At 41.7% G+C, this 12,873-nt stretch overlaps 1 protein-coding gene across 1 annotated transcript in view; it reads right to left on the bottom strand.

Moving 5' to 3' along the window:
• EYS (eyes shut homolog) overlaps nt 1-12,873 on the bottom strand; it is a 286,523-nt gene that overhangs the window by 98,330 nt on the left and 175,320 nt on the right. The window contains exon 10 of the mRNA XM_062626098.1: nt 11,012-11,232. Coding sequence (XP_062482082.1) covers nt 11,012-11,232 — 221 coding nt within the window. The remainder of the gene's footprint in view (nt 1-11,011; nt 11,233-12,873) is intronic.

Below are 12,873 nucleotides of genomic sequence, written 5' to 3'. Positions count from 1 at the left end.
CCAGACACAGCTACAGGTTGGGAAGAGAAGAGAGTCAGAGCAGCCCTGCAGAGAAGGACTTGGGGGTGTTGATCAATGAAAAATGAACATGAGCTGGTATCAGTGTGTGCTCGCAGCCCAGAAAGCCAACCGTATCCTGGGCTGCATCAAAAGGAACGTGACCAGCAGGTTGAAGGAGGTGATCCTGCCCCACTACTCTGCTCTTCTGAGACCTCATGTGGAGTGCTGTGTGCAGTTCTGGTGTCCTCAACATAAAAAGGACATGGAACTGTTGGAACAAGTCCAGAGGAGGGCCACGAGGATGATCAGGGGACTGGAGCACCTCCCGTATGAAGACAGGCTGAGAAAGTTGGGGGCTGTTCAGTTTGGAGAAGAGAAGGCTGCGCGGAAAACTCATAGCAGCCTTCCACTATCTGAAGGGGTCCTACAAGGATGCTGGGGAGGGACACTTCATTAGGGACTATAGTGATAGGACAAGGGGTAATGGGTTCAAACTTAAACAGGGGAAGTTTAGATTGGATATAAGAAGGAAATTCTTTCCTGTTAGGGTGGTGAGGCACTGGAATGGGTTGCCCATGGAGGCTGTGAATGCTCCATCCCTAGCGGTCATTTTTTTTCTCAATACTACTGTAATCTGAGTAATATAATGCTTAAGAAATGTAGTACGCTAAAATGTGAATCTGTTTCTGATGATACTACAGACACAACTAGTGTAATTAATTCAGTCTTGAAATAGATATCCTACCACAAACGTGAACACTTTACTAACTGAACTTCAAGGGCAAGAAGCAGAGTTTAAAATTTCTGTTTTTGCTCCAAGGAAAAGTAAGGTGGGAGAAATGCAGATTTAGTTCAGAAAAAAGTATTGGGTTAAGCCAAATGCAATTCCTTTTGCCAGAAACATCAACCTCAGTAAATGGATTCTCTATCTGTTAATACCTAGTGTTAAGAAAATTGGAGATGAAATTTTCTTTTTTGTGTACTTGATTTTCCTGTGAAAATATGATGCAAGAAACAAACGTCCAACAGGGTTTTGGTCACTCTGAGAAGCTTAACAGCATTCTTTCATAATCTTCAAAAGTGACATAAAAGATTTTTCTTAGACATTATGGCATTATTTTTTCCTAAGATCATGTAGAACCTGAAATGATAAAATCTGAAATGATGAAATGATGAAACCTGAAATCTCTCTTCCAGAAAAAGAAAACCATCTGGAAATAAATTTAAATTAATTCTTCTTTTCACTAAAGCTCAATGTGAAGTTATCATTGGAAAAAACAATGGATTTCGAAGTGTGAATCTCCTTTATAAGTACCAAACTCCAGCTATACTAATCTCATTTAAAGTACAGGATCCAAAATATTCAAGCCCTCTAATTAGCCTTCCTAAGTAATTGTGCATGTAAACATTAATCAAAATAATAATACTGGCAGTTTGAGGAGTTGTACAACATGTGAATGTCTTTAGCATTGACAGCATAGTATTGCCTAAAAAACAGCCCTTTAAAAGAAAGCAGATTAACATCTTCACACAAATCATATTATATACAATTCCTATGTAAGTTCATATGACACAAATTCTGAAAAGGTATAGGAATACACATCTCCCTTTTGGAAATCTTATTCCTTTGCAAAACAACTAAAATGAAATTTAATCCCTTTTTTGATTTGTCTTTCTGCAAGAGTTGAATACAATGGAACTTAAAATATCTAGTCTGGATTTAATATGGATCTTATTGAAGTTAACCAGGATTCAGATTTGTAAAAATTCCGACAAATGGATGTTCTAGATAATGTTGGCTGAGTTTCTTAGTCTATAAAACAGACCTGTAACAAGATCTGTGATACAGGATCAACCCTGTTATTTCTGACAAGCTTGTTCCTTTGTTACCTAGAAACACCTACATCTAAAGCAGTGATAGGAAACCCATGAACAATTCTAAAATGTATTTCTGGCACATGATCTAGGAAAGGTTCACCTTGACTACCTTTGAAATGGAAAAAAAGAAGTAACTCCAAGTTCGGAGTTCTTTTTTTTTTCTTCCTTAAAAAAATCATACTGTCTTTTCTTACTGTTTATTTCAATTAACATTTAGGATTTATACTAAAAGGAGACCACATTTCTTAAGTCACTCTACTTGGTTTTCCCAGTATCTGCAACACTTGAAGTTCTATCACTTAACCAAGTTCAACTATAAAATTTCCTTTAACTTACAAGAAAGCTAACCTAGACCTCATTTTATAATTAAAAAAAACCAACAAACCTTATCAGATTATTTGGTAACCAGATCTTTAAGACTTAACAAGAATTGTATGATGCTGTAGCATGCGGCATGCAGTTTCTGAAGTATGATTTAAAATATTTACACCTGGGTTGGAGCAATCCCAGGCACAGCTACAGGTTGGGCAGAGAAGAGATTCAGAGCAGCCCTGCAGAGAAGGACTTGGGGGTGTTGGTTGATGAGAAAATGAACATGAGCTGGCAGTGTGTGCTTGCAGCCCAGAAAGCCAACCGTATCCTGGGCTTCATCAAAAGGAGCGTGACCAGCAGGCTGAAGGAGGTGATCCTGCCCTTCCACTCTGCTCTTGTGAGACCTCACCTGGAGTACTGTGTGCAGTTCTGGTGTCCTCAACACAAAAGGGACATGGAACTGTTGGAACAAGTCCAGAGAAGGGCCACGAGGATGATCAGGGGACTGGAGCACCTCCTGTATGAAGACAGGCTGAGGAAGATGGGGCTGTTCAGCCTGGAGAAGAGAAGGCTGCATGGAAACCTCATGGCAGCCTTCCAGTATCTGAAGGGGGCCTATAAGGCTGCTGGGCAGGGACTCTTCATTAGAGACTGTAGTGACAGGACAAAGGGTAACAGGTTAAAACTTAAACAGGGGAAGTTTAGGTTGGATATAAGAAGGAAGTTCTTTCCTGTGAGGGTGGTGAGGCACTGGAATAGGTTGCCCAGGGAGGTTGTGAATGCTCCATCCCTGGCAGTGTTCAAGGCCAGGTTGGAGGAGGCCTTGGGTGATATGGTTTAGAGTAAGATGTCCCTGCCCACGGCAGGGGGGTTGGAACTAGATGATCTTAAGGTCCTTTCCAACCCTAACAATTCTATGATTCTATGATTCTATATGGCTTTTCCTATTAATAGCTGAAAAGGTATAATCCAAATGAGACCCACATATCCATGTAGGTATTATTTCTTACATTATCAGGAGATGAAAATTAAAAAATTACATTCCTTTTGTATTTGTGGTGATTACAGAATTCATGGCAGTTGAAATCTGAAGATAAATGTCTCTCTATTGAAATTTATTGCTAATTGAGTTTGATTTTTCAGTCTTGGTTAATTGATTAACATTAATGGACCCATCTGCTGCACCAATATACGGGAACAACAGTAAGAATAATCACTATGAGAACAGTTTGAGACACTGGAAACATGATTGTGGGAGCAATTAAGATTGTACTCTCCACTCTAAAAGCTAAGCTGGTCTATGTGTACGTTTTGTTGAGTCTATACAATTTAAAACAAATGTATTCATCAACTTCTACTAGTGTAGTGTCTGTCATAATTGTCAGATCATTGATGGAGTAATTTTTTGAGTTTATTTCCCATACAGATGTGTCTTATTAACACTATGCTTGGTTTGGATCATATGAACAGGGGCCACTCATAATGTTAAAGAGTTTCCTAGGTTAATCTTTCCATGCCTATTTCAAACATACACTTTAAAATCCAATGAGCTTTGAATTTACTAAATTAATCATGGAACTATATGACATTCAAATGATAAATTTATCAAATAGTTGTCATATTTTTTCCTCTGAAATTAATCAGTCTCTGGAATTTTACATTAGCATGGATATAAGTGCAGTAAAAGAGCTAGTGAACTTGCAAAAGTGCTTGTAAAATCAATAAATCTTTTATGCAGGACAGTACTTTGTTTTTAAAACTAATAAAATAATGGCTATGTAAAGAATTAGAAATTTACATTTGTACTGAACCTCTCACCTGATACAGCATATATTTAAATAATCTTGAAACAGAATAGATTTTGTGCTGTTGTGCTGGTTTTGGCTAGGTTAGAGTTATTTTTCTTCGGAATAGCTAGTATGGGGCTATGTTTTGGATTTAGTCTGGAATCAGTGTTGATAACACAGAAGTGTTTCAGTTATTGCTGTGCAGTGCTGGCACAGAGTCAAGGCCTTTTCTGCCTCTCAGACCACCAGTGAGTAGGCTGGGGTTGCGCAAGGAGTTCGGAGGGGGCACAGCCAGGACAGCTGACCAAACTGACCGCAGGGACATCCCATACTGTATGATGTCATGTGTAGCAACAAACAGCTAGAGGAAGAAGAAAGAGGGGACTTTTGGTGTGGTGTCATTTGTCTTCCCAAGTAACTGTTACGCATCATGAAGCCCTGCTTTCCTGCAGATGGCTGAACACCTGCCTGCCAATGGGAAGTGGGGAATGCATTACTTGTTATGCTTTGCTTGTGTGTGTGGCTTCTGCTTCACCTACTAAACTGTCTTTAACTGAACCCACCAGTTTTCTCACTTTTTCAATTCTCTCCCCATCTCAACAGGAGGAGGGGCAGCAAGCGGATGTCTGGTGCTTAGTTGCCAGCTGGGGTTAAACCATGACACCTGTACAGAGATATTTTAGTCAAAATAAAAATGGAACCTATGTAACTTTTAATTTTTTTAACAAAAACAGAATGTGTCTTGGCTTAAAAATAATTCAGACAACTAAAGATTTCTAGTTCCACATTATATGTTACACTCAGTGCTATCATGGGAAAATGGTGATTGTGCAGCCCATCCCTATCTCCAAGGCCTTGCCTGGCCACCTCAGGGTTGTGCCTGATCTTGGTTCCTCTCACTGGGCTTCATCCTGATCCCCCATGAATGTCCCAGCCTTGTCTCTGCCCATCCCCATTATTATGCCCAGGGATGTACCTGATGCCCAAGCCTGGCTGCCCCAGAGCTCTCCAGCTGCCCTGCTTGTGTGAGGGGCACAGGGATGGACTTTGGCTGCCAGGCCGTGCCTTACCTGGCCCCTGGGGAGCACCTGATGCAGAAAATGGCCAGACCAAGAGGAGCAGCTGGCCTCTTCTGCATCCTGAAATTCTGCATCTGTGAACTAGGGACACTAATCCCTGTCTCTTATTATCAAAAATACAAAGAAAACATTTTTCCTATTGTCCTGGGTTCAGCAGTAGCAGTCATGTTTTTTCCTTTGGGGTAGCTGGTGCAGTGCTGTGTTTTGACTTCCAGTCTGAGAACAGTGTTGGTGAAGCCGATGTTTTCGGTTGTTGCTAAGTGATGTTTACCCTGACCAAGGACTTTGTGAGGCTCATGCTCTGCCAGGGAGGAGGGGAAGTTGTGAGGAAGCAGAGATGGGGCGCCTGACCCGGGCTAGCCAGGGAGGTATTCCATACCACAGCACGTCATGGCCGGGGTGAGGGGTAACTGGGAGTTACCCGGAAGGACACGGGCTTCCGGGTGGGACTCGTTTTCTTGGCTGGTGGTATCGTATTCTCTTCCCTTGTTATTTTCCCTTATCATTGTTGTAGTTGATAGTAGCGGTGGTGATTTGTGTTGTACATTGGTTGCTGGACTGTTCTTGTCTCAACCCGTAGGAGTTGCACTCTCTCGATCCTCCTCCCCGTTTCTCCGGGAGCGGGGAAGGGGAGAGCCCCGGTTGGGGGGGGGGGGCGGGACGGGACGGATCTCGATTGTTGTCAGCTCGGCACCACTCACTGGGAGTGAGTGAACAAGTTACCTGACTGGGTTTAAACCACGACAGTTCTTTTGACTGGGAGGGTAAAAGGATGTCTCCTTCACAGGTTGAGCACCTGAGAAGGAGAAAAAAGATGTGTAATTGCTAAGCACCTCCATCATATACCTCCCAAAGTATAAAGGTGGTGACCACACTGGGAACATAAGCCAGATCAGTTTCATGATCAATGATTCTATTGTATTACAAGTCATTACCATAAAGTACAATGGGACAAAAACCTTAGCCCAAGCCCCACACTTGAAAAACACTAATACAGCAAATACCGGATGGACGTAAGATACGATATATTGAAACTGTGAGATCAAGAGGAACAACCTTGAGAGCCAATAAATCAGCATTGTGACGAGTGACTATCAATCCAGTCAGATCTGTTCTTATCTCAACCCCTCGTGCCCCACGTTGGGCGCCAAAAAGAACTGTTGTGGTTTAAACCCAGTCAGGTAACTTGTTCACTCACTCCCTGTGAGTGGTGCCAAGCTGACAACAACCGAGGTCCGTCCGTCCCCCCCCCTCCGCTGGGGTTCTCCCCTTCCCCACTCCCGGAGGAACAGGGAGGAGGATCGAAAGAGTGCAACTCCTACGGGTTGAGACAAGAACAGTCCAGCAACCAATGTACAACACAAATCACCATCGCTACCACCAACTACAACAATGATAAGGGAAAATAACAAGGGAAGAGAATACGATACCACCGGCCAAGAAAATGAGTTCCACCCGGAAGCCCGTGTCCTTCCGGGTAACTCCCAGTTACCCCCCACCCCGGGCATAACGTGCTGTGGTATGGAATACCTCCCTGGCTAGCCTGGGTCAGGCGCCCCATCCCTGCTTCCTCACGGCTTCCCCTCCTCCCTGGCAGAGCATGAGCCTCACAAAGTCCTTGGTCAGGGTAAACATCACTTAGCAACAACCGAAAACATTGGCTTCACCAACACTGTTCTCAGACTGGAAGTCAAAACACAGCACTGCACCAGCTACCCCAAAGGAAAAAACATGACTGCTACTGCTGAACCCAGGACACCTATCAAATAATTTTCTTCTGCATAATTATTGTAATTAATAAAATGAACACTACAGTACCATTTTTGTACTCGATGAAGAAAACCAAATAACTTTCTTTTAGGAATGACCATAAAAATTGTTTCTTATGAAACACACTTGTTTGACGGCAGTATGTGATGACAAGCTCCAGTGTTCATTATAAAACACAGCTGAGGTATTTGTGCCTTTTCAGAAGCAAAAGCTTTAATTAGTTGCCAAGAACCTGAAGAATAACGCACACTAAAAAATATTTTTTCATGACACTAAATACTGTAATTGAAAGAACTGGCAAAATTTTAAACGTCAGTAATACTTTCATGTGAATTGTCAAAGCGTTGCTTGTTTTGCCTGATTTTTTTAATCCAATTAAGTTGTTTTACAGTAATGAATACACAAATGGACAATTAATGGTGTAGATGGTAATATTTTTTAGCATTATAGATTATTTATAGCTCTCATTGGCTTCAGTCTCCTGAATGCAAACTCATTATCTGAAGATAACACAGTTGTACAGTCCACATGCACCACTTGAACACTGGGTCTGACGCTTGGAAATTTTTCCTCATATACTATACACAAAATGTTCATCTCTGGCTTTTCAATTCTCCTGCTCCACACATGCCATTGTGTGACTCAAGGTGATGTGACAGGTTGATGACCAGTGATTAATCAAATAATTGCTAGCATAAAGCTACAAAGTGTGGGGATAAACTTGTGTCTTTGAGCTAAATAGGTACCAAATGCTGTTTGTAACCAAAGCACTGAAGTAAAACAAGACTAACACACTCAAAATTGGTCCACTTACTGAATAGAGGTTCGTGCAGTATGAACATTTACTAAATAGATTCCTGATGTTTGCAGGCCCTGCCTGGAAAGAAGTACAGGAAGAGTCCTGTAATCTCTCATCATTCAGGAGATGCTTTGCCTACTGAAGCACTCGCCTTAGGTCATAAGGCAGAAGGCAGCAGATTGATGAACAAACTGCAAGCATTCAGAGGTTCTGGAGCCAGACCAGCTAAGGCTGCTCAGGCATATGTAAGTCATTCTTATCTGCTCAAGCCTGTGGAAAATGGAATCAGTATACACCAAAGTGAAGCATTCCCCAAAGGGGTTTCTGACTGGCACTCTGTTAGGTAGAGTCTGTGTAAAATGCCTGCCTGTACTCCTGAAAAATGGCTGCTAGCACAGGCAAATTTTCATTCCAGCTTGACACCTTGTTTACATCATCTATCAAGAAATTGGTGAAGTGAGGTAGACGACTTATCAATAAGTGAATCTTTTAAGTCTGTCACTCTTAGCAAAGCAAAAGCCATTTGGTTGATTACATGGTATACAGTGACGGAGCAGTATTCTCTCACATATATGTTTAACACTCCAGGAAAGGGAATGTTGCATACACTGTAGACAAACTGAAGCTTCAGGGCTTTGGGAGGCAGGAATTGCTCCTCTGAAGACCACTACCTAGTAACCTATCCAAGGGAGACTTCCAAATCCTGAGAAATAATTTGTTGTGATAGTTTTTGTTGGCAGCCTTGACACCTAAGAGGAATGATCAGCCTCTTATAAAAAAAAAGCTACTCTGTCAAGTGAACAGGCTGAATTCAGAGCTGCAGAAATTGGATGCAAGAAATGGCAGCTAGATCTTCCTAGCAATGTGAAACTTACTCAACATGAACACCTTGTGAACTGACTGAAGAATGTGTGCATGGACATACGAAAACCAGCAAACCAGGTGAGAAGAGAGGAACCTCCCTTGACCCACTAATGCAGGATGCTGTTGGCTTGCTTTGTTACTAGGGCACTTTGCTGACTCATGGTCAACTAGTATATCAGAACTAGCAAGTCTGTGCAGCTGCTTTCTAGCCAGTCAAATCTGCCTCCAGATGGAATTTCTGTTACTGATCCTTTGCTCTTTTTGAGCCTGCCCTTCAGCCAGTTTACAGCTCACCTCATTGTGCACTTACCTGGCCAGTACTTAATCAATTTGTCATGGGAGGCAGTGTTGAAACCTTACTAAAGTTGAGTAAATAACATCCAGTGCTCTCCCCTCATCTGTCAGTGCAGTCATCTCATTGTGGAAGGCTATAGAGTTGGTTAAGTACAATTTCCCCTTCAGAAATCCATTGTGAGCACTTCCAACCTCTTCCTTGTCCTTAATGTGTTTGGAAACAGATTTCAGGACAATCTGTTTCTTCAGCTTCCAACAGATCAAAGTGAGGCTAACCATCCTGTAGTTTGTCAGATCTTTCTTTTTGCCCTTCCTGAAAGTAGTCTTCTACTCCTCAGGAACCTCTCCCTTGATCTTTCAGAGATTATCAGGATTGACCTTGCTATGACATCAGATAGCTTCCTCAGCACTCATATGACTCCTATCAGATCCCAAGGACTCATACATATCCAGTTGGTTTGAATGTTCCCTAATCTGATCCTTCTCCACCAAGTATAAATCTTCCTTGCTCCAGACATTCTCCTACATGCCTAAGAGGAAAGGGATTCCTGAAGGTCAGACTTATAAACAAAGACTGAGCCAAAAAAAAGCACTGAGTTTCTTAGTCTTTTCTGGATGCTTTGTCACCAGAACACCTGCCCCTTTCATCAGCAAGCTCACATTTTCCCTTCTTCCTTTTGCTGCTGACATATTTTGACTCATTTTGCCTTTGTTTTTTCTCTGCCTGTCTCCTGCCAGCTTAATATCCAGGTGGACTTTGGCTTTCCCCATATCTGTGTATTTGGATATTTTCTCTATATTCCTCCCAGGTCACCCAGCCATGCTTTTACCTCTCACATGCTTCCTTTTAATGTTTAAGTTTTGTCAGGAATATTCTGTTCATCCATGCAGGCTTCCTGCCACTTGATTTCCTACACATTGGAATGGACCATTCTTGGGCTTGGAGGAGGTGATCCTTGAAAATCAGTTGAGGGTTGTAGAAAATCATGAAAATCATTCTTCCATAGAACTGCTTATCCCTGGCTTGCACATGGCTTCCTTGTCTCCTCTGGACAGGAGAGCAGTGACCCATTTCAGAACAAAAGCATTTCTGAAAAAGGCTGAGGCCAGCAGTTGGAAAGCAGAAAAGCAGGAAACAAATCCAATAGTCATGAATTATTCAGGACCCAAGCTTTAAATGAAACAGTATTCCATAATGGTAGATAACAAGACAGTCGTCAGAATGCCAGAGATATCAAGGAATAAAAGAGGAAAATCAGACTTATTACTCCCAAGTACACACTCGCTTTCACCATTCTGGTAGGCAAATTGTGCTTGTTTTCATAAAGATGCCTTGCTTTCATCTGTACTCTATAGTCAAAAAAGACTTCGAGATCAAAAATCTGTTTGGTGTCCTTTCTGTGCTTACATCAATCAAGAGGGGCAAAGATGCACCTCAAAACTTTGATTCTAGCTGTCCTCAACCTAAGAAACACACAGTGATCCAGAGCTTTAAAATTTTTTATGTTCTGTTCAGTATTTGCCTTGAGGTACAATTTTTTAAAATAGACATGGCAGCTACTTCACAAATATTGTCGGTTTTAAATGGAAGCATGGTTCTCAAATGCTAACTGCCTTAGGCAGCGATCAAGTTGCTGTGCCCCAGTAGAACCATCATTCAGCTGAACTATCATCCTCTGTGCTTTTAACCCATGTCACTTTTGGACCTCATTTCCTCTTCCAGCATGATGCACTTTAACTTTCAAAGGTTCTTTGACAATGATTCTTCACACATCCTGAAGGTGGTCTTACCTGTTAGTGTTTTCATAGCATGATACTGAAGGCCTATGCTGTGTACCCAGGAGTACACCATGAAGATGTGTGAGGGTACAAGGCTTAAAAATATACGGAGTTGTTAGACAGAAGAATGGGTCTTATGTGCTTCTGTCCAAAACATCTATAAACAGTCTGATTTAGTCACCAAGCCTTGTAGTGGAACTGATCTAGTTGATTGCAAAGTAATTCTGGCAGCAACCCAATACGTATGCTGTGTTGGCAATGTAATTACATTTTGTATCTTTTTTTTCATGTGAACAAGCAAGCTATCAAATCCCTCTGGTTAGGCATGAGGATGTCACATTTTCTATTTGTGCATTACACAGAATATTATAGTAATTTTTCACGAAGTATGAATCTACCAGTCACAGAGTGTAAACAGATGATAAAATGATTAAAGGGGTGACTCTCACCTTGTGCAGGTACCACCATTGTGACATGGATGATAATCACATATTGGAACATTGCAATTCTCAACATTCCTCCCTCCAAGAGCCTCATCTATGATGAATAACTCTTTGTTGTTAACTTGAAAATCCCTAATGCATCCTTTATAGCCTTGTATCTGTCCAGCACATTGATGAACCTCTTCATGAGCAGGAACATTTCCAAGGAAGATTGATCCAAAGGTGATCTGCAGAAACAAGAAAAAAATTATCAGAAAGGAATATTATTTGAAATATTACTGTAAGCAACTAGTGAACAATAATTAGAGATAAAGGAAATTGCCATTACTTGAAGCTTGTCAAAAACTATCAAACTTGCTGAAAGGATTATTTTTTCAAATGTGGTTTTGTGGTTTTCTTAAAAAAAAAGAAATAATAAAAAAAAGCCATACAAAAGAGTGGTTTATTGCATTTACATATCTTCAAATGTGTAAGACAACATGCACATGAATTAGAATTTCCAGCCTTAATCATAATAAACATGGTAAGGATTTCTCATTGCTTCCCTCATTCTGTTCTATGAATTTTACATTCATGCTTGAGTCTTGGTGCAGGAACACAGGAGAAGATTTAGCCCTAAAGACAAAGTTTTTCTTCAGGATCTGGATCCTATAGGACCCCAAGAAAAGGGGAATACAGAAAAAAAAATTTTTTTTTGATGAATGACATAAATCAGACCACTATACTGAAGCCCAGGGGGAAAGGGAAAGTTTTAGGTAGTAAATTCTACAGGCACAAATGTCTAGAACTTCATTACGAAGGTGCCAAAAAAACACCCACAAGTGTTTCATACTGGGACTGACTAAATCATATTTGTGTTCAGAGTGATATTTCCTGTGTTACCTGACATAGAAGTCAAACCCTTCACCATCACATATAAAGGATCTGTGACTTATTTAGCACTGAATTCTACTCCTCAAGCTGATGCCTGATTTTTTGGAGTTTTGACATGAGGTTTCACCATTCCTAGGTTCCTTTGCTAAATGCCTGTCATGAAGAATTGAAAAAAATTTTTTGTTTTTTTTCCACAAGTGTATCACATTGTGGTGCATCTATTTGTACAATACCATTAATTCAGACGAAAGGTGAAACCTAGTGTCCTGGGTTCCGCAGTAGCAGTCATGTTTTTCCTTTGTGTTAACTGGTACAGTGCTGTGTTTTGACTTCCAGTTTGAGAACAGTGTTGGTGAAGCCGATGTTCTCGAACCCTGACCAAGGACTCTGTGAGGCTCATGCTCTGCCAGGGAGGAGGGGAGGCTGTGAGGAAGCAGAGACGGGGCGCCTGACCCGGGCTAGCCGGGGAGGTATTCCATACCACAGCACGTCATGCCCGGGGTGAGGGGTAACTGGGAGTGACCCGGAAGGACAGGGGTTTCCGGGTGGAGCTCGTTTCTCTTGGCCGGTGGTATCGTATTCTCTTCCCTTGTTATTTTCCCTTATCATTGTTGTAGCTGATAGTAGCGGTGGTGATTTGATGCTGGACTGTTTTTGTCTCAACCCGTAGGAGTTGCACTCTCTCGATCCTCCTCCCCGTTCCTCCGGGAGCGGGGAAAGGGAGAGCCCCGGTGCGGGGAGGCAGGGGGGGGAGACGGACACGGACCTCGATTGTTGTCAGCTCGGCACCACTCACTGGGAGTGAGTGAACAAGCTACCTGACTGGGTTTAAACCACGACACCTAGCCAATCCAAGCCAAGTTGGATTAAGCCAGTAGTATGAAAAATGTAACACAGTATGTGCAAAGCATGTGATGAGATAATTTATAGAGAAGAGGCTCTTCACCATCATATTCATACATCAACTGCATAAAACTAGGAAAACATCACATTGT

The sequence above is a fragment of the Pezoporus occidentalis genome, unplaced genomic scaffold (assembly GCF_034315485.1).
Source record: "Pezoporus occidentalis ecotype Australia unplaced genomic scaffold, CSIRO_AGI_Poc_V1 ctg29, whole genome shotgun sequence".
Lineage (NCBI taxonomy): Eukaryota > Metazoa > Chordata > Aves > Psittaciformes > Psittacidae > Pezoporus > Pezoporus occidentalis.
This window is presented reverse-complemented; position numbering and strand designations above follow the sequence as displayed.